The 22155-nt window shown below is 45.7% G+C and overlaps 2 protein-coding genes across 6 annotated transcripts in view; one reads left to right on the plus strand and one right to left on the minus strand.

The window, feature by feature from the left end:
• Window positions 1-545, plus strand: part of Nme7 (NME/NM23 family member 7) — a 190074-nt gene extending 189529 nt beyond the window's left edge. For all 5 annotated transcript variants that reach the window (XM_046430225.2, XM_046430227.2, XM_046430229.2 and 2 more), the window contains one exon: window positions 262-545. In XM_046430225.2, coding sequence (XP_046286181.1) covers window positions 262-294 — 33 coding nt within the window. In that variant the 3' untranslated portion in view covers window positions 295-545. The remainder of the gene's footprint in view (window positions 1-261) is intronic.
• On the minus strand, window positions 356-21785 carry Atp1b1 (ATPase Na+/K+ transporting subunit beta 1). Its single transcript, XM_046430230.2, has 6 exons — window positions 21646-21785; window positions 17241-17369; window positions 6569-6724; window positions 5353-5537; window positions 2922-3002; window positions 356-1741 (listed from the first exon to the last, which is right to left on the minus strand). Exons 1-6 carry the CDS (start codon window positions 21740-21742, stop codon window positions 1478-1480), a joined length of 912 nt encoding a protein of 303 aa, XP_046286186.1. The 5' UTR covers window positions 21743-21785; the 3' UTR covers window positions 356-1477.
• Between the last annotated feature and the right edge of the window lie 370 nt (window positions 21786-22155).

Genomic DNA, 22155 nt, shown 5'->3' on the forward strand with positions numbered 1-22155 from the left:
TATATATATTTTTTTCCTTTTTTTAAATGGATGTGTATTTAGTGGAACACTAGCTGGAAATAAAATTTCAAGTTTTCTAAACTGAGTGAAAGTAGCACAGCAAAATATTTCTGAAACTGAACTTCAAATCAATGGTTTATTGAATCCCTGCCTCATATTAACTTCAGGGGCTCTTTGGAAGGGGGTGCTTTGGCATCTTTGTGCAGGTGAAAAAGGCCAAACTTCTGTGAGGACTAATGAAAGAGTGTGTCTGTCTTCCAGGTGCAATACTTCTTCAAGATCCTGGATAACTAACAGTTCAGAAAGTATGGAAGCCGGACTGGGGCATTTGGACGAGAGTGATCACGCATGTGAGGAATGTGTTCATTCTTTTATTGTCCGTTGTTTTAACCTGACTGATACAAGATCAACAAGAGCACTGTACTCCTGGCAATTATTACATATGTTAGAACATGGATCTGCACTGTAGACAACATTTAACACCAGTCTATGGGGTACTGCATTGCTTTTTATAAAGTTCAAAATAAAGATTTATTTTCAAACAAGTGACTTTGGTTTATTTCATACATTACACTTTTTCTTGCAGAAAAAAATAAAATTGTACAACTGCATAAATATAAAATCCTTCCACCATGAAAATGGTTAAAACATTCATAAAGACACAGCACCAGCATGTGATGCCTCCAGAGAAAGAAAAGGAAAAAAAAAAGAAAGAAAGAAAATGCACAAGCAAATGAGCCCTGCCCCTTGGCAGAGCGTGCAGGCCTGGGTCTCAGACAGCTTCAGAGCTCGCTGGAGGACAAGGCAAGGAGGTCAAGATGGCGTTCGCTGTGAAGCACAGCACAACCCATCACCTTCTTGTGTTTTTCTGTAGTGTCATGTAAAATGTAAAGGGCAGTTCCCCATGACAGCCCACCCCCAGCCCCAGGGGGAAAAAAATCAAGACCTAACATCACAGGAAAAGACTATGGAGTGTGTTAAAAATGCTCACTGATGGGCCATTATCCTTGAAAGAGCCAAACTGAGAAAAAAAAGTACCATGCCAGTTTTATTCCCATTGAATATTTACACCTTGGACAGTAACCTTGCTCACATAAAGTAGAAAACAGATATGATAAAACATGGCTTGAAAAACGACCAGAGTATGCACCTACAGTACTGTACACTAAATAAAATACACAAGCCAGAAACACTGCTACTACAGGTCAGTCACGGAATCATAATGTACAGTAAAAATGGGCACGTCCCAAGGCTCAATTTTTATTTTTCTTTTGTCATTTACAGTAGAATAAATATTTTGTTGCTATTGCTACACTTTAAATTTACATTCTAACCTATTAAATGCAGAAAGCTAGTGTAAAGCATATAGATTAAGTGTAGGTCCCATACGTATGACAGTTTGTTCAAGACTAGTAGGTTTTGTTTTGTATCTTTTTTAACTTATTAAATGGCTAGAGGGAAAGATTTGTGCTTGTGATCAGCTCTTAACTTCAATTTTTACATCAAAGCGTCCCTGAAAACGGTCTTTCTCACTGTACCCAATGTTCTCCCCATATGCCTTACACTCAATGCGAATCTCAGTGTCCAAGGTGAGGTTGGTGAACTGCACGGCCAACAGGGGCTGCAGGTACCTGGGCTGCAGGAGCTTGCCGTAGTAGGGATAATACTGCAGAGGAAAGCCAGCATAGCCGCCCAGGCCAAAATACTCCACGTTCCCGATTTTATCCTTATCTTCGTCTCGCTAAAAACCAGAGTGAAAGGAGAGCTGAATGGTTCACATCACGGATCTCCACTTTACAAATGAGATTCTCAACCCCACCAGACAGTGTGCAGACTTCTGCTAGAGGGAAACCAGCCACCCCCCACACGTCTAGCTCAGACCTGGCTCAGAAGAATGGAACACAAAGCAGGAGAAGACACTGGTGGGGGCTCTGATGCCACAGGAAGAATGTATATTCAGTGTGATCCATAGGGGCCTTGAGAGACTGTCACAAAAGGAGCTATTCTCATTGTGCAAATGGGGAAACCAAGGTAAATACCAAGTAAGTAGTTCTCAAAGCCTGCACAGTCTCCTGGAAATGAGAGGTCAACAGTGAAAAATGTCCTGGCCTTGTCCCACCAATACTACTCCCAGTGACACTGTCTCCAAAGGTGTATCTATTTATCTCTGATTTCTTACACCCGCCGTTTCTTTTCTTGGTGCCAACATAAAACAAATTAAAAAATAATATGAAATTTTATTAATAATAATAAAAGGGAATTCCCTTTTATTCTAAACATCCTAAAATTCTATCTCTAAACAATTCATCAGGTATCTAGCCGGACAATGGGATGTCTGTTACTTTAATCTTTGAAATTTTTTAAAGAGAAGCCCATACTACCAATTGTTAGGTGACACTATTCACTGAAGAAGAAAAAAATAAAAGACGGTCCCACATTTTAAACAGAGAGAAGCACTTCTACGTTCAGAAGAAAATTACTGAACACAGTGGCAGATTTCAGAAACGAATTGAGCGTGTTCACGTCACTCAGTACTGCCATCAGTTTCTGTCAGAGCAGAAAACCGCTCATACAGAAGGGACAGTTCTGTACATCAGTAAGGAATTAATGACATGATGCTATTTTTTGTTGTGGAAGTTAAGTTCTCAATTCTATAAACCAGTATTCCAATGGACTAAATTCAGTTATCTGAATTTCTTATACCAATGGAGAAAAGTACACATGGTTTTATTCTTGTTGTACTTTTCTGTCCTTGTGGGAAGTTTACCCAGTATAATTACAACTCGAATTCCTGAGACTGACATTCGAAAGCAATGTTTCTTGTTTCCTATATTAAAATGTTACCTCTAACTAAAAACAATCTCATCCACCCGCTTCCCTGACCCAACCCCACCACACTCGAGTGACCCACGTGTCCTTACTTTGCCAGTGCACTGAACAGGCAGCACATTTGGATTATACTTCATCACTGGGTAACTCTCCAGGGACTCGTTCTTGGGAGGCTAAAAATAAAACCCACTTTGGTCAGTAAGAATTTTTTTTTAAATTTCTAAAATATAAAACTGGTTTGCAGGCCAAATAAATATGCATTGTCACAATAAGTCAAGTGAAATAATAAAACACATCAGGATAGTAAAATGAATGACCCCTCCTGACAAATCTCAGAAAAGTCTCAAGTTTGTTGAAATGAAAGTGAACTAACTGCCCAAGTCCTGTGGGCCCACGATCAGGCTGTAATGCAGCCAGTGCTGAATGGAACTTCAACAGTCACTGGAGGACAGGGAAACATAAGAGCCAACCCAAAAACAATGCTCACGGTTTGCCAGGACACAGGAAAGGTGACTGACACTTGTTTTCACACAGCCTGGGCTTTCCTCTGTGCCACAGAAAACAAGACGTCTGCAAGCAGGCTTTCCTTTTCCACGCTCATCCCCAGGGCTGGGGAGGCTGCCACCAAAGGAGTGCTCCCTACTAACTCGTTAACAAAGTCTGGTATGTCAAACAGCTGGAGAGCACACTACCCTAAACAAGGGGGTGCTGGGAAGGGGTGCGGCCTGATGGTGCTGCCACAGTGAACCTCTAGAGCTTCTGAGCTATATCCCTGGCTTGACTGCTCCTCAGGAAAGTGCGATGAGCACACTGCTGAAGACAGTCACCTGCTTGCTTCTAGTCTGATTAGACAGAATAGATGGTTCTGTACACCAGTAAGGAATCAACAACATGATGCTACTCTTTGTTGTGGAAGTTAAGAAAATGATGATCTAGATTAGAGTCTTTTGAAACTTCCTGCCAGCAATACATTTATCTTTAAAAAATGGGATAAAATGCTTATTGATCAAAGAAGATACCAGAATCTACTCTCAGAAGCTGAGGAAACAGGCACACCAAGTGAGATGCTGGAGTCCTGCCACCACTAACAAAGGTGATCCTGACAGCATCAGGGCAGGGCCCTGGAGGGAGTGATAAGTCAGGGGGCGATGTACGACCAAGCAGAGACCGGACATGCTGGGTACGACGGGGGTGGGGGTGCTCCTCCCTGACAGGCACTCCGGCCAGGGGGACGGATCACAGCAAGCCCAGCTTTGCCTCTGCAAGCACCACTCGATGTCTTGAGGACTCCACAGAGATGAGCTGTGGTCACCTGTGGCCACACCACACCAATGCCTTTCATGTTCATTGCTAACTAGCAATGATCCTAGAGCACTGCCTAGCAATGTGAACATCAAATACAAGTATGCTATAATGGTCCCCACCACTCTTCTTCTGTCATATCTTTGTATAAGTGAAAAGAGGATCAAAATTCTGTGGCAAAATACACTAATGCCTGCAGGAGCTCCGCCAGCCAGCCAGCCAGCCGCTTAGCCACATCTGTCTCTGGTGGTAATAAGAGAGCTTTGGTGCATCCTTCAGTTAATAAAACTTCTCATCTCTACGCTGATTTTCTTTTGAAAATATTATTCATGGGTAGCAAGCACTGTGGAAATAAACTAACAGCATTCAGTAGGAGATTACTGAACAAAAGGGCAGATTTCAGAAATGAAATGAGCGTGTTCACGTCACTCAGTACTGCAGTCACTTCTGTCAGAGCTGGAAACTGGTCAAGTAGGCAACGCTCATGACAGGAGGGACACGTCCCACTTAAACCACTTAAAAGAGAGAGGACAGCCCTGTTTCGTTCATAATCTGGGGGAGAGAATAAAATAACTGACTATATAAAAGCAGAGATGACACAAAAAAACTTTTTTCTTTCTTTTTAAAGAATTAATATATTAATATATTCTCACAAAATGGTGAGATAAACATTTATCAAATGTTTGTAAGTAATGTTTACCCATTACAGCTGCAGGAAGCCAACAGAATGGTTATAAAAATCTGATTTAGGTGGGGTTTATTTGTTTTTTGCAATGAAGTCATCATTCAGGGAAAAAAAATCATTTTTTCATATTATCAAACAATAAATTTTTTGAAAACTCTTGTGGTTCCAGGAAGACCCAAACCAGAAATATGACTGCATATCCAGGAGATCTTTTAACTTAAAAATATCTTTTTCCACTTTTTTTTTTTTAAAGAGTTTTCATGTATAGAAACTGTAATCGGGATACTTAGCAGAAATATTAAGAAAAGGGCTACAGGGCTCACTTCAAAATCTGGCTTTGCCACTCAATTTCTGTAACTAGAAAATGAGATTCACACTTTCACTTCAGGAGTTTCAGGGCAGATACAAAACTTTTTGGTGTTGCTCTATGATTAGGGTTTCAACTGAATATATTTTAAAACGCCCTTACTTTGGTTATCTTTTCACATCAATTAAGTCTTTATCTCAATTCCATAATTTAAAATATCCCCACTTGCCTTTGGCTTGAAGCCCAGAACTCGGTTGAGCTTTATGATGATGCAGGGCTTGCCATCTTTGTAGCCGTAAGTGTCATCCTCGAGTCCAGAGCAATTTCCCAGCCATTCAAGTCGGAATCTACAGACCTTTCGCTCTCCTCGTTCATGGTTATATTCTCCTCGTTCTTTGGGTTCGCTGGGAACACCTAAAAAACAAACATCATTTTGATATTATACCAGCAATTCCCTAAGCAGCACGGAAAAATGAGGAGAACCTTGTTCCTAGTCTCAATTTCCTGCTCTAAGGCGGTGCTCCTCTTCATATCATGCACAGCCAGTAGAGCAGAGATCTCCAGCAGCCTTCTCTCCTTTCACCAAGCCTAAGAAGATGTGCTACCAAAGGTGAGAGCTGTCACTAGGCTCACTGCAAAGCCTCATGGCACCTGTGCTTGATGATCAGCCCCTATCTGGTCTCTGGCAGTATTTCCCTGCCTCTAAATCTAGGATTACGCAGCTATTTTAGAAGACAGAAAGGAAACTGGAGCATCCTTCACGAGCAGTGTCATTCATACAGGTCAACGTTGGTTTAGCTCAATAGCAGGGACGTTACAAGAATTGTCACTCATTTTTGGAACTGATAGTTTTCAGTCAGAATTTCCTAGTTTTTGGTCAGAATTATCCCTAATTAGCATGTTAAATAGTAAAAGGAAATAGCTCATCTCCTCATCCGTAGTGCTCAGCTGCCTAAGATGCATTTCACTACTGATCCCAAATAGGATCTTAAGTGTACCCTGACCACAGTCCCTCCTTCGTCCATCAGTGGGTCCTAACTCACTACACCAAACAATCATAGTGGCCAGACAAGGCCCTGTGCTCTCTTCAGTAAGTAGAACTTTCGGGGAAGATTTGGAGAACACAACTACACATCTCTGTGGACACAAGAATTAAAACTGTCATTGTCGTCTTTGGATCTATATCATAAAAGGCAGTGGTGTCTAGGAGTAGGTTTAAAGAACATCTTTCAGATGCAGGAAATAGTAATATTTGAAGTTACACTGTCTCTTCTGTTGCAGCCTCCAGCTTAAAAAAAGAAAAAAGCATCTTCTCAATATGGCAAGAGTTTAGTTTCTAATTATTTCAGAAGTATTCCTCATCCAGAAAGTAAGGAATAGAAATGGGAAATTAGAATTAGCGAGAAAGAAAACCAACCACAAACATCTACAGTCAATCTACTTACTGCCACAGTCTTCAAAAATCATGTCGTCCTTCTGGGCCGCATCTTTGTACTTCTCCAGGAACCTCATCATGTTCAGCATGTAGGCCTCATAACTCTTGGGATCGTTAGGGCGAAAGGAAATTTCAGTCTTTTGGAGCTGAGGGATCTGTGTTAATCCTGGACCAGGTGGAGAGTCAGAAAGAGACAGGTTCCTCGTGAGAAGCCAAGGTAATGGAAAGCTGACTTTCCCTGAACATGTACACTTGCCACCTACACCTGGCTAAAAGCAGTGGGTTGAATTTTTGCCTCCCTGGGAAATTGCTTCTCTGGCACTTAGTGTAATAATGAGGAGTAATATCACATATCAAGCAACTTCCTGCCTGTCGCTCCACAGTAGGCACCATGTACACTTTATGTATGGCAATACCAATTGCACCTAAAGGCTACGCAGTAGTTGGCTTGAGATCACAGCCCGTGGGACCAGAATTCCAACCCAGGTGTGCAGTGCTCCAAAGCCTGCTTTTCCTCTAGGACCCTTGGGTGCACATTTTAGCTAGTAAGGTGCGAAACAAAGCTGTGAGCACCAAGGTCTTCTGTACATTCCAACTCCACATTGACACTGCTCCGCAGGCTCTTATGACCTCACATGGATCTTTTAATCTGAACTGGGGTTTCTGGGGTATATGTGCAATTACCAACCCAGGTCTGAGCACATTAGTACCAGGCAAGGTAAAATTTGAAGTCTGTGTGCCTAGGGTTTGCACACTCTGTGCCTCCCACCATGCCTGGCAGGTCAGGAGAGCACCCACATCATTCCCCCAAATACTGGTGAAATACGTGGCCTCACAGGCACCACACCATGCCTGTCCATTCAAAGCACAAAATTCAAGAATCTTTTAATGAACATGAATACGTCCTGAAGAATCCTAGTTTGCTGCTCTTGGAAACTCAAATCTACAAGTGGCAATAGGGACACAGATGTGAAGACAGTGACATCATCAAAGTGGAGGTGGTGACTGCAGTAATTAAAACCTAGCAGCACCATCTGCAGGGCTTGAGAACCAGGCTTCAGCAGCCATGGCACCAAGTGGCTGTTATTTCTTTTTAGTGACTAAGGATGGCTCCGAATTTCACAAGTGGCTCCATGGTGAGGGGGCTCTGTGAGCACACCTTTCCAAGGACACGACGTCCTAGGAGACTGGAAGAGCTGCAATGGAGAGAAGGATCGTGAGGGTGAAGATCTGGGCAGAAGAGAGCCCAAGGCCAAGACTTCAGAAGTGACATAAGAACCATGGCGAGAAGGATGAGGTGGGATCTGAAGAACACGGGAGCACAGCTATGACAGGGACAGAAGGGAGGCCCAGGGGAGGAGCAGCATCTGCTCAGGAAAGCTCTTCTTTTTACAATGAAGAAGTTCACCACAATTGAACCTTTTGTTGGTATAGATCCTAAGCGATCTCTCTACATTAAATTAGGAAACTGCACTGTGATCATGCACAGTGCAAAGAACCGTGCACTTAGGATGACAGGTACCTGCAACAGTAAAGCCACCAGAGGGGTCCCCTACACCAATACAAAGAAGTGCAGCAAGCAGGCTCCCTGTGGAATGGGGAAGGCAGCTGGGGAGGGTCATTCCAGGCTTGAGTCAAGCTGACTCACCTGGGCCTGGGGGACGGGCAGGGCAACCCCAAGCCAGAGGCTCACTAGAACTCAGGAATGTGCAGTGTTCCTAGAATAGCCCTCAGGTCTAGAGAAAACAGACACACCTGAGAGGCTATGGAAGAGACAGAGGCAAGTGCCTTGGCATCCCCCCGTCAGGCTGAAATGTCCTTCCACGAGACCTGTGTGTCAGGGCCAAGCAGCACTGCAGACGCAGGAAGAGGAGGCAGCAATGGCCAGCCAGCAGGGTGACACGAAGGTCAGGTAAGGAGACCCAGAGTCTGAACCAGAGGAGCTCCCTGGGGAGGGAGGGGGCAAGAACTGCAGCTGGCTCACAGAAGGAACAGTGTGACCAGTGACAAAGATGCACCCTGTGGCCCAGCAGCAGTGGCTGATGTAGCAAACACCAAATTGCTTACAAAATGTAAGCAAGATCAGCATGAAATGTGGAGTGTCTCACTCAATAGATGCAAAGAGGAGAGGGGGCCTGGAAGGCCCCACGAGAGTGAACGTGGGGGAACTGACTGCAAAGCCCTGTCCTGTCTCGGCCACTTCCACTGCCCACCCAGGGGTCTGCCTCTCATGTGCTGGTTGCCTCTGTATTCTCTCTTTCAGGGGCCAAAGTGCCATTTCCTTGATATGTGTCTGAACAGTGAGGCTACTTCCCAGATTCTCCCACAGAAAAAAAAAGGACAGGAAGCAGGTGGGATTGTGCAGAAGCTTCCCTCGCTCACCATGCCAAGCCCAGGTCTCCACAATGAAGAGACCAGGTGACGTGTCAGACCCCAAAGTCAGCTCCCCTCAGTCAGTACGAGTGTGTTTTTCAGGAGCCTTAGAGCTGAGGTCTACGCTGAGTTTGTGTTTACCCAGACACCTGTGCCAGCCTTTCCTATTAACAAGCACCTCTGTTAGCAATCACCTGAGGTCTGATTGGGAAATGGTATTCTATGCAGTGATAGCACTGGCCCAGACTGCTGCACAATTTGGCTCATATCTCCCTAGGAGAGGCAAATGGGAAATACAGAAAACACACAGTGGTCTCACACCGATTTATACCTGGAAGCTCAACTCCTTCTGTAAGCACAGCTCATGGCCCAGGCGCATGGAGTCTGCATGTTACCACAGGAGAGAATGCAGACTAAGGCCGACTTGGAGAATCTTGACTGCACTCTCTACCGAGAAGCATCAAAAACTGACAAATCCAAAATACAGGGGCTGAAATGATCAGTTAAGCACTGAGTCTCAGGACCCCTACAACCTGCCCAGCTGGTCAGATTGTAGAGGTATCTTGTCCTTTCCATTTTAAGTGATAGAAGTCTTTGGCAGAAGGAGCTAAGGAATGACAGCAAAGTCCCAGGAAGCTCAGCCAGGCTTACTCTCTGCTGTAAGGTCAAGCAAGGATTGTCCGGAGGGGTCTCAGAAGGTGGTGACCAACATAAGCCTTAGTGCTCATTCTTTTAAGATACCCAACTTCTGATTCAAATGTTTCCAGAAAAGATGTACAAATAATTTGGGTTTAGGTCACACAGCTCCTGCAGCCACACGCTCACTAGGAACACGTGTACTACCTGCACACACAAGCAGTCAGGAGGCCAACCCAGCTCGGGGCCCTGCCTTGGCTCTTCTGCAGATACGCTTTTTTTTTTTTTTTTTTTTTTGGGCCTCCCTGTCTTTTCAGCTGTGTAGCATGGGATTTTCTCACCCTAGAAACTACCAGAAGTAAGTCCCCTGGACTATTCTGACCTGGACAGTCTCAATTAGGAGACTTCTCTGATGAGATCTCCAAACCCTGAGGGAAATTCCTCTTCTCAAAAGCAATTTCTCTAAAGCAATCAGATACTCGTAAGAGCAGGTAAAGGACTTTTGAATGATCCAAACCTGCCAAATCATTTACTCCACTTTTATCAGACCACTGACAAGAAATAGAAAGAAACAGGACTGGACTTGGCAACTTTATTATTTGCAGTCCACATTCAAATTCCCCAGCTGTAATGCTTCCCAAGGACGCACAAGTCCCACCTATGGACTGGAATTCTCACCTGTTGTCTTCGCACTAGATGGGACACTTTAGGCCTATCCCTTCTCCATTGCTCGTTCCTTAAAGATATAGTAATACTGAGAACAATGATGACCTTTGTTTGCAGTTAACTCGCAGAAGCCAGAGATAGCAGAACACCCAATCACTGGCTTGTGGTTTCAAATTATAGCCCAGAAGACAGACGTGTAAGCATTTGCTTCCCCCGTACCTGAACTCGAGTTTACCAGTTAACGTTAAACTGGCTGAGCTCTTCACGCTGCACCACTCTGGACCATAGGAGCATTTGCCTTCAGCTACACACCACTGTTTAATCAAGTCCCCTGAAAGGACTGAAATAGTAATGTGAGTGGGTGAAACTTTAATATTTGGTTTTCAGTGAGTAGTTCAACTTTGCAAAAGATATGGATGTTTTAAAAAAGAGCCCTGCAGCTCCATACTTTCTTTTTGGAGATATACACCAGAGTCACTTCCATACCACTCCCAGGCACCGAGTCTGCCCATCTCATGCGAAACAAAGAAGGAATGCATTCCTCACCACTGTTCCAGTGGGTGTCCCCAGCAAACGGAGGAGAGGGGGAAAGGCAGCCAGGTGCTGTGCCACACCCCTTGAACCCCAGTGGCTTAGGAGGCTGAGGCAGGAGTTTAGAAAATTTGACACCAGCACTGGTGACTTAGCAACCAGGCTGGGGACGCAGCTCAGTGGTAGAGTACCCCTGGGTTCAATCCCAGTGGCACAGAGGGAGACACAAAAGAGGTTTTCCACTAAGAAGTATTTTGTTTCCAGTTAAGTTTATAATGTGGCAAGGTTATAATTTCTCTACTTGTGAGTCTAAAGTATTTAAACTAGAATGTAGCCATTTTAACCTTGTAGCAGTTAGCTCAAACAAATCCCAAAGCACAGCTGCTGGTAACTGTCATTTAATACATCTGATGAATCACTAGCCAAGTACTCTAAATAGGTATCATTTTCCACAGAAATCTCCAAGAGGCTACCATACGACTAAGCGGGCCCAGGAAGCAGAGAGATGCTTTTAAATGTAACCACACATACAATGCATCCTTATCACAGTCTCCTATGCATTCCAAGTTGGAAAGTGATTTCCAACTAAAAAAAAAAACTGTGGGGTGCTGTGTGACGTTACACACCCAGCCTTAAACGGCAGCACTCAGTAGGAACTAAGATATTTCTAGATTGTTTCTTATTTTTATTTCACATTATAGCTGTGTGGTCCTAGTTCAATTTACCTAACAGAAAACAAAGGGCACAGGAAAAAGGCCACTCAGTGTTCTCCTCGGTGTTCTCTGGAAACTAGTTGACTTTGACTCTCCTTGGGTCTCAGGGTCAGCCCATGACTCAGGGTGGGATCGGCCAGGAATAAGCCTTCTGCCTGCAGACAGGGGTATTTCTAAGCTCCTCCTAGACACCCAGTCTTCTGTAAGGTCCTGGATGAAGGGCTCAGTTGCTCCCTATGGTCTACTGAGGTGTTCAACAGCCCCGGGTGGGCAGAAATCTTTCCTCCGCCTAAGCCAAATGCTACACATTGGCTGAAGGCCTTCTCCAATCAAGAATTACCCTTTATCACCAGTCTTTTCCCTTCAGTTGTATATTAATTTTTTAGGCAAGCAGAGAAAAAAAGTATTTAGTTGGAATGATTTTTAAAAGCAGATACAATTCCACAGGAGCATTATGTTTGACATTGTGTACAGCTCATATTTGTGACTGTTCCCAGGACAAGAAAGAGAAAAAAAGACAAATCCTAGCATTTTATACTAATGATGCTTTTTTGTTCAAGGTCAAAGAACAAGAACACATGGTATATTTGACTTGTCTAAATATAAAACATAATACTAAGTAACTAACATCCTGAAGGACACTGCATTATGTACGTGACATCTGATGAGGCCTATCCGGGCATGTGTGTGGGAAAAGACATGCTTTCCTGTTTGAAGCCACTGGATAATACATCCAGTTCATTTCCCAGCTTCTCTCCAGTCTGTCTGCATTGAGTGAGCCCATACTCCTCAGTTCCTAGGGCGGACCACTGAACCAACCAACTGTCCCACCTAAAGGTCTGAGGCCAACACTCTTCCACTACCACCTTCCACACTGCAGCCCTGCTTGGATTAGTGCCATCAAAAATCCCTAAGTGAAGCTTCAGGCTCCAGCGCTGTCTTCCGCCAGCACTCACCCCCACAGGCTGGTACCTGGTCCTACTTGTCAGCAGTCTCGGCTGTACTTACTCATCTTCAAATGAGTTCAGAGTGGGACCCATTTTTCTGTAACTCTAAGAACATTTTTAGGTTAATCATTAGGCTTCTGCACACCCAAGAGTTGACTTACAAGCTGTAGCCTTAGCTTTAGAAAGAAATAGCTACATGGGTAGGTAAGTTGTCGAAGGTAGAGTTCCCGGCCGTGAGCCCTTTACCAAACCACAGGCTGGGTAGTAACTTCTAGAAACCATCATCAATGCCACCTCATCCAATCTCCAGGGACAGGCTGCAGGATCATGTGGGGGCAGGAAGGGAGGAGCGGGAAAGCAAGAGCGGTTGATCTGCATATGTATTAGAGGAGAGATTATAAACCAACAGATTCCAGTTAGAGCAGGAAAAAAGAGTAGAAAAACACCTTATCACACTCTGAAATAACAGTTCCTTCAAAGTCTAAGGAGACCAAATAGTTCTAATTTCCCCTTGGAAATCTTAGGTGAGAGAAATAATACAGTGTGATGTAGCTTGAAAACAAAAAATAAGTTTTTCTGAGACTGACATAATGACTTCTCAGGAATTCTACTTAAGCATGCTAAGATTTCACTGTGACCACTTCTACCCTAATGGCTTTTCAGATTAGATGTCTTCCTTTCACAAACAAGATGAAATCGACACTGCTGATAGTGCACGGTGGTCTGCAAGTCTGCATCCTCCCTCCTCTCCTGCCCCATTCCGATACCAACAAGCCAAGAATATGACTCTTGCAAAAGGAGTTCTGTCAGCAGGGAGCCATCTTTATAAAGAGCAAAACAAAAGGTCACCCACAACCTGGAGAGGAAGAACAGGAGGGTACATTCACACCTACTCCAGGAAGCAAGCCACCTGGGAACCTCCCTGTACCCAGGATTGACACACAGTGACCTTCAGTTCATTGCGCAGTAGCAAAGCCAAGTGACCTTGGTGGGGGAAGGGCAGTAGTGGGTAGGAAGGAGAGACCTTTCTATTGCACCAGCGTTAGGAGTAGCAGGGCCAGCAGGGTCAACAGGACAGGGCTTGGTACGCGTGAGTGTGTGGGAGAAACTGGGTGTCTGTGCACGTGCATGCTCAGCCTTCTCTGCACAGCTAAGAAGAGCACCCATCCCCAGACCCAAATGCATTAGCAGACTGAGGGAGACGCTGCCATCACTATGGCAGGGCACTCCTGAGCGATCCACCTGTGGACGGGAGGGTGGCAGCTGTGCAGGTGTCGGTGGGTAAAAGAAGACTACAGAGCCACTGCAAAGTCAGATTCTCTCCAATCCTTTAAAAATGATTTTTATATACATTTTTTCTTTTTTTTTTTTTTTTTTCTGGTACTGGGAATTGAACTGGGGCACTCAACCACTGAGCCACATTGCCAGCCCTTTTTATTTTATGAGACAGGGCCTCACTAAATTGCTGAAGCTGGTTTTGAACTTGTCACTTCCTGCCTTGCCTCCAGAGTCACTGGGATTTAAGGCATGCGGCACCACCATGCCCCAGCTAAAACGTGTTTCTTAATCCAGCGCCTTCCAAACTCCTCAGAGAAAGCTAAGGTTCTACTGACTTCCTGAAAATTTAAGTGAGCAAAGAAATCCCTGCCATATCACAACTCACAGCTTGGGCAAGCTACTGAGAAAAGCAGCCATCACAGCCATACATTCCTTGACACCAGTAAGTGTTCCTCCATAAATTACTAGTTGCCTTACATATATCACCTCATTATTCACACAGGGTATTGCTCCCATTTTACAGAGGAGAAAAACTGAGGCTTGCTGAGCTATAAAGTATTTGAGTGGTGGAGATATCCGGCTCCAACTGCTGTTCCTTCTTAGGTCACAGTGACCATGGACCTATATGCAACGGGGCTTAGGATTTCAGGGGCTGCTTTGGTATTTAGGATAGACAACATGAAATTACCAATCATCAACCATTTTTGAGCTACAAAAATAGCAACATAGTATGTCTCAACATCTCAGCTGAGACTATAGCTTTATGCCTTACAGGGGGAGTATGCAGTTCTGTTCAACATCCCACATTGGTGAGACCTTTAAGGAATGTCACATGCATTAACAGCCATCATTGCTTAGGGCCGAGAAACTGGATATGTTACCCATTTTTCCTGAAACTTCACTTGCATTTTGTAGTGTAGTCTTTTCTCTGTGATTTGCATGTTTGGCCTATCAGTGTGTCCAGTGTTACAGACACAGAGACCCACCAGCACTGCACAATGGTCACTGCTTAATTTGGCCACCACCACACATGCTATTTGGAAGAGATCTAATTACAAGGTATCCTAGTGTGGAGAGGACACTCGACACCCAGTTGGGACAAGTCTGTTTTCATGCCTCACATTCAGCAGATAACAGCATTAGCTCATCCTTGAAGCCTTTCCCACTTCCTAGGTACATCCGACTTAAGAGTTTTCTCTCATTAACCATTACAAAAATGGAAGTTTAGAGACATGAAATTGAAGCCAAAAAAATTGTCAGGATATTCTTCCACATATTTGTTCAGTCTACACATTTAAGGAATTGCTGTCGCCTCTCCAAAATACAAATTTTTAAAATCTTTTCTGAATGGTACCAAGAGGAGAGTCCAGTAAGAGTCCCTTAGACATGCAGGGCCTTCAGTGACCCTTTGAAGGCGGCACTTCTTGGCAGCCAGTGCTCCCCAGCCCTCCTTGAAGGTTACCATTATTTTCAAATAAATGTCATGTCCTTTGTAGAGAGACAGGAAAACCCCACAGGGCAAGTGGGCAGGAGAACTTGGTCTAGACTCTCCTGATAAGGATATGAGTAAAGAAAAGGAGAGAGAAATAAGTTACTAAGACAAAGAACAAGAGACAACAGGGGAAATGGAGACCCAAGACTTTCCTGGGACTCAGACCAAAGGACAAGAACACATATTTCCCAGATGAGCAACCAACACTGCTTTGGAGAAGTGAGGGTTTGTCGGTGCATCCAACTGCTGCAGGCACACTAAATATAGGTACCAGGAACATGTCTTTTAGGCAGGGTGCTGGAAGGAAGAGGGAGGCAGGCAGGGAGACAGCGGGCTGGAAGACCTCACATGGTCAAGTCAAGGTCATTTGCAAATCCTCACAAGGTCAGATGCTCTGGCTATTTGTTTTCGAAGGTGAAATTTCCTTCTTTAGCAAAGAGCATGGAGAAAACTGTTTATCAAAGACTCCAAAATCTATATAGTCAAGGAATTTTTTTTTTAATCTGGGAAATAAAAGAAATTGCTTGGCTTTGTGGTCATCTTTGACTTCAAGTTCAAGAATGATTATAAAATAGCATCATTGTGATTGAAGAATAAATAGCCTGTAAGGAGCAAAACCACAATAAAAGATGTACACAAATTTATGTCACTAATGCCATTGTAAGAATTCTAACAGGAGAGGGCATGAAGAGGCACCGTGCTTTGCTAGCACAGATGCCCTGTGAAACACGTCTATTTAAGACCCGCAGTTTCTCCGCACATTGGAAAGTCTGCTTGAGCCCTTCCTAGAGGCACGCCTGCAGCAGGACAGGTTAAGCGTTGTACAGACTCACCTAACGTGCTTTTCTTTTCCATCTCCCACCTAGCTTCATCTGGAAACACTCAAGGCTTTCTACAAAGTGGGGGACCATATGACTTAGCACCGTAGGACGACATGTGCCACCACCCCATTCCGAAGGTCTTCTTTCCCACACCAGGGAAGTGGACTGACAAGCCTGCGATGGGCAGCAGCACCTGATCTGGGCAGCTCAGTGCCATGCAGACAGCCTCAAGATTGTCACCTACATCGAGTGTTAGTAAGCCCTTGCCCAGGGAAAACAAGGACGACAAGTCTTCACCACCTCCCAGAGCAACCTCAAGGTCATTTATATGCGAGAACCCGGAAGTTGTACAATGCCGCTTCTCTCTCTAGGTCCTTGGGACAGTGAGTTTTTGAAAGAGCGACACCGTAAATTCATGTTTACTGCTGCTTGCTGCCTTGTCCTGTCAGCCTCTGGCGTGGAGGCAGTGGGCCATCTATGGTGTGCAGTGACTGGTGTGGACACAGCTCAGCCTCACTGGCAGCACCCAGATCACACCAGGAGACTCATGTGACAGTCTGCAGTTTCTGTTACAATCTTTTGTTCACTTAAGCTGTTAGAGCTAATGGAGACAGTTAATTAAACTACAAAAAGGGTCCACAAAGCCAGTAAATAAAGCTCATTAAACAAATAGGCATAAATATTAAGAAGTGAAAATGACTTTCCTCAAGGTCAAACTGAAGTCAGTAGCAGGACAGACTGGACCCCTGAAGTCACTGCTCTTCCCTGTGAGTAGATGACCCATTTCAGGGCTTCAAGTCATCCCTAAAATAAGTTAGCTTTTTAAAACAGGAGCTGAAGTGCTTTTTCTAAACGCTTTATCAGAATCATAGCCCCTCAAGAAAGAAAAAAGCATGTGTTAGAGCTGGGAAGGCCCTAAAAGGACCCCACTAACCAAGCCCTTGAGGGTCGGGCATGGGAGACAGGTCCTTCAGGCTGACTTGCACATGGCGGCACAGGGCTGGCCAGAGGCAGGCTGGGTGCGGGTCGACTCTTCACCCTCACGCCTGGGCTGTGGAAAGACATCGCCACCCCCGCAGCCCCGCCTGCACTGCGGGCAGGCAATCTGTCTGCAGCAGAGAGGAGCTCCTGTTTTTTTCTTTCCAGGCCTGGTGGAACACTGTCTTACAGAATAATGTTCAAAGGGTTTTTTAAAAAAAAACAGATCCTAGTTGTGCGGGTTTACCTGGTGGGGCCACCCGGTCCTGGTACGTGGGCTTAAATTCACTGATGGTGAGCAGCATCACTTGGATGGTTCCAATGAAGATGCCGGCCAGGCAGCCATAGAATATCACGTAGAACAGAAGGATCTTAACTGCAGGGAGAACAGAGGGACACAAAAGGCTGTGATGGAGTCATGGCTCAGAACCAAAGCCTCACGCTCCCGGATGAGAGCAGCTTCCTTCCCGGCTCCCCTCCAGCCTGCTTCTCCAAAGCTGCCTTTTCCAACATCGGTAGAAGAGGAAGCTTATTCTCTGTTTAGAGGTTTTGGAGGTAGAGGAATGCTCAATTACAACCAAGATTCTGATGGGAAGTAATTTCATTCCCAAAGGAAAAAATATCATGAAGATCACCAATAAAAATCTAGCACTAAATTTGCATGCTTATGCAATGCATTTAAAATATGACAGTGTGCTCCCATGGAGATACACTTTCTTTCCTTGCTTATCCCTTGACACTGAACATGACAATCCAGGCTCCTGCTCTTCCAAACACTCAACACCTGAGTTTTTATGCTGCAAGGAGGCTGGGCCAGCAATGCTCTCCTCTTCACTGCTTCTCCACCTTTGGTGTGTGTCACTGACTGAACACATGGTCTTTCTTTCAGGGGGACAAGACAAGGGAAAAAAGCAAACAATGGGAATCCTACAGTAAAAACTGCCAGCACATTTTATTTCATCTTCTGACACCAGAGCAATGACTGACTCGAAGAGCTCCATTTTCTTTTTCTCATAGTTAACGGGATACCAGAAGGAAGGCTGAACTCGCTGCCAAAGAAAAAAAAGGGGAAAAAAATAAAACCACATGAAGCCCACAGATGAGAACAAGGCTATCAGTTACTGGTTTACAAGGATTATCTCCCCGATTAGCCGCATGGTAACAGGCTGTACCGGGCATCGCAGGGCAGTCCTTTGCCAGCCAACCACTCCATGCGAATGCAGCAGTGAGAACAAACGCACTGCAAGGTTATCAAGTCAGAGGCATGCCTGACAGAGTCGCCCCGGCTACTTCTAACAAGGTCCAGATCTCATGCATAACATGGAGGGTCCTTGGGAACAAAACACAGAACAAAAGTGTTATTGAGAACAAGTGCACAGGGTGGGAGGGGCCGGGGGAGGGGACACGGAGGGTGGAAATCAGCCATGCGGCCCTCTCCATGCATTTAAAACTTTGCCATCAGGAAGAAAAAGTCCAGGCAATCCCACTACAGAGCTATTAAAGCAAGGAAAACACACACAAAACCAAGCGGAAACATTTAATCATAACCTTTCTCTCCTCTTCCAAAAAAAAAAAAGAACAAGAAAACTAGGAAAAGACACAGCATAGACAAGGAAGAGGGCAGAGGCTGCATAAGGCAGAACCACAGCCGCCCCGTGGCGCCCTCCCTCCCAGCAGGACAAGGGTTAAGCGCTGCCTTCTGTATCCAAGCAGTAGTAGGCAAATGGCAAGGCTGTGACGTCAAGAGATCTGGAAAAATTTTCCAGTGAATGCCCCTAAGAGGTGCAAGAGTTGGTCAGTCAGCCAGAGCTCCCAGCTTGCTTCAGATTCTTCCCCATTTCACTACCCTCCTAATCCCACCTTGAATTCCTTAGCTCAATCATATCTGCCTCTTCTGACTGCTCATCCCTGGACTCCAGATCCCCTGTTCTGACACAGAGCAAAGTATGTGCCCCAGGTTACAATTTAAAATACAAATAGAGCACCAGAAAAACCAAGCCACTCAGAGGGCACACTGATCCAACTCATTCTGCCCACAGGACACCTCAAGAGAAGTGTAGAACTGTCCTCTTTCTGCTCTGAGATGTTACTTAGCAAAACCTGCTTAGTTATTGCTCTAAGGCCACTTGGTTAGAGGGGAGCATGGGGGCCCGACAGGGTCTATGCCATGAGCTCACCCAGACACAGGTCATCAGGGGACTGCTTAAAAAAAAAAAAAAAAAGGTTTGCTAAGCCCTGCCAACCAGCTGGGGTGGCACCGTGGGGTTAAGGGATACAGGTATTTTTCCCTTTTAAGCAATTTGCCTTCCTTTTTTAAAGAACAAGTAATAATAGAGGATTTTAGTTAGGGGGAAAAAACTGTATCCCTCAAAAAGTTACAGGCAGATGAAAAAAAAGGCACAGGACCAGTTCTACAAATAAAAACACACTAATGCCTCCATTAACCCAGCTAAAAGGTGGAAAGCACAAGTGATTTGCATGCTGTGATTTCTCCAGCAGGTGACAGGCTGGAGTCTCCTGCGTCCATCTTGGTGAAAATCTACCTATAAGCAAAACTGAGCCAAGGGCATCCTGCCCTCGTCCCAAGGGCATCCATGTTGGGCCCGGAGCTGGAAAGGGGCATTTTCTCTGCACAAGACTGCAATTGCTGTCACTTTCCCTGCCTAACAGAGGCTCTGTCCTTTCTTACAGTGCAAGAAAAGAGCTAACCTTTTTGCAAAACAAAAATTAGACTTTTAGCCCAGCACCTGCACCTTGGGAAGGAAAGACAAGACGTGACTGTCTGCATTCACACATCAGTGTACTCACACCTTGCTGGGTGGATTATCAAGACACAAATATTCTCTCTCTCTCTCTCACACACACACACACACACTCTCTCTCTCTCATGGTGGTGCTACCATATTAAATGTCGGCTTAAAGAACTAGCTATTCCACACTGCCTTACCCTCTAAAGCAAATATTATTCTAAGAATCATGGAAAAATATATTTATGAAGAAGAAAATATACTAGAGGGCAAATTTCACAATATGCCTGGAGTCAGCGCAGCCCCTGGCCCTGTGATGGACAGCCGGTGAGACTACCAGAGAGAGGCTGCAGTTAGCCTGGGGAGGAGACCGCCCTCCGCAGTGCACCTCCCAGGCCTCAAGTTGCGAGGAGTTGCTAGGAGATGACCCTGGCTGGGAGCTGTTCACCCTAACACACTGCATGGTTCTTCAGGATTTCCCTTCCACATTAAAAAAAAAAAAAAAAAAAAAAAAACACATTTATGCCTGAGACACTACGACGATAAGCCCAGTGAAGAACAGTCTCCACAAAATAAACTAAAATATAAAAGGAAATAAGAAGCCATTACTTCAGTGAGCTGCATTTTGCATGGCTCAGGAACACCTGTGCTTCCCTGTTCTTCAGAATGAGGTTTCACCTTGACTAACCTTGAAGTATGATGCATTTTTAACCCTTCACTTTCAGTCAAGGCAGACTCACTGAAGGCTGTATTCTTTTTTCTTTACAAAAATCATATACTCCAGATTCTTCCATTTCAAAATGTCAGCCAAGTACTATTTCCCTGACTCATTCTCCTGCAGATTCCCACAGATCCTCCCGAACAAGAGCACTGCAACAGCCCCTTTCAGGGCTGCCTTAGTGACTGCAGTGGTGTGCAGAGGTGTTTGTGGTGGTGATGATGATGATGAAGACACTAGAGAAGGAGAAGGGAGCAGTGATGCTGCAGGGGGGTCCCTCCCTCCCTTCTGCAGTCACGACTCATACACGTACCTACAACTCTGCCCTTCAAAATGACCTTTCTAAAAAATTGACAGCCTTTGGGTGCAGAGAGGCAAAAACAAGTAAGGTATCTAATTTTCAATGGCTGGGGGAGGGGGTCCATCCAATGAAGCAACAGGCTGCACAAAATCCTGTAAGATGAGCTGTTTCTCCATTTGTGCCATGCATTTCTTACATTGACCCTTTACTGTAATCAAACCCAAGCTGCTGGTCTGCATCTGTCTGTACAGACCTTAAAAATCCCAGACTTTGCTATCTTTCCAGTCAAGGCTTAGATGCTCCTGACATGCAGATTACTGGGCCATTTCTGGCCTGTGCTGACTCTGGGAGAGGTCACGGGGAAAACCAGGGCTATGATCATGAAATACTGCGGTATGGATGGATTCTTCTTCCCCTCTCCATTCCCCTTCTTCCTAAGCACATATTTGGACTAGAAAAAAAAAAAAAGGATGCTACAACATACAACTTCACCTGCATTAGATACGATTACATCATGATTTTCCTCTCAAACCCAAATCTCGTTTTCTTAAGGACTTGGGCTATGGCTCCGGGGAGAGGCATAGCCAGTCTCCGGAGCCTGACCATTCCCAGGAGGGAATGGCTCAAGCGATATCGGTAAGATGCACTGCAAGTTACCAAGACAAGATCGCGACATGTACATATAACCCTCTGCCTAGTCGGGACTCCGCATTTCTCACAGGATGACAAGCCCAGGCTGGCGTGATGAGAGGAGCACCTCCTACCCGATGCCTCTCCACCCTGGCCAGCACGGTGGGTGCGGAACTGTCCGCAGGGCCTGCGCAGGGGACGCGCCGCCCAGGAAAGACAAGGAGCTGAGGACGCGAGCTACAGATCCCGTACTTACACCAACTGCCACCGGTCCTGCCCAGAAACTCCTTCTTCTCCGAGTTCCAGATGAATTTCTTCCAGCTGCCCTCTTCCTTGGCTTTTCCGCGGGCCATGGTGGCGGGTCAGCCGCGCCGGAGGCTGCGGATGGGTGACTGCGGCGTGCGCCCTGGTGTCCTCTCCGGCTGCCACTCGGCGCCCGGGCCCGGCTCTCCGCAGGCTCGACGCGCCGCTGCCGCTGCGGCTCTCTGAGTGCTAGACGCGCGGTGGAGGAGCGGAGGCAGGAGCGGGAGGAGGGGAGGCGGCGGGGGCGGAGGAGGAGGGTGGGACGCGCGGCTGGGCGGCTCCGAGCCCGCACCTATGGGGGGCGCGCACCGCTCGCCGGCTCTCCGGTCCGCCACGCACTCCTCTCGCCCTTGGGGGCGCAGGGGCTTCACGAACCCGGTTGCCGCTCCCTCTGCCACTGGGGACGAGAGGGACCCCCGCCTCCTGTGACCTCTGCAGAGACAGTCAGGGGCAGGCGGAAGCC

The sequence above is a fragment of the Marmota monax genome, unplaced genomic scaffold (genome assembly GCF_021218885.2).
Source record: "Marmota monax isolate L192 unplaced genomic scaffold, Marmota_monax_Labrador192_F-V1.1 WCK01_AAM20220418_F8-fsc00055, whole genome shotgun sequence".
Taxonomy (NCBI): Eukaryota; Metazoa; Chordata; class Mammalia; order Rodentia; family Sciuridae; genus Marmota; species Marmota monax.

Excerpts from the sequence above, each read along its gene's own strand:
- Atp1b1 (XM_046430230.2), bottom strand. The coding sequence starts at position 21,742 with ATGGCCCGCGGAAAAGCCAAGGAAGAGGGCAGCTGGAAGAAATTCATC. Across the intron at positions 17,370-21,645 it reads CAGGACCGGTGGCAGTTGGT|TTAAGATCCTTCTGTTCTAC; the intron begins GTAAGTACGGGA and ends TTCTCCCTGCAG. Across the intron at positions 1,742-2,921 it reads CTGTTCAGTGCACTGGCAAA|CGAGACGAAGATAAGGATAA; the intron begins GTAAGGACACGT and ends TCTGGTTTTTAG.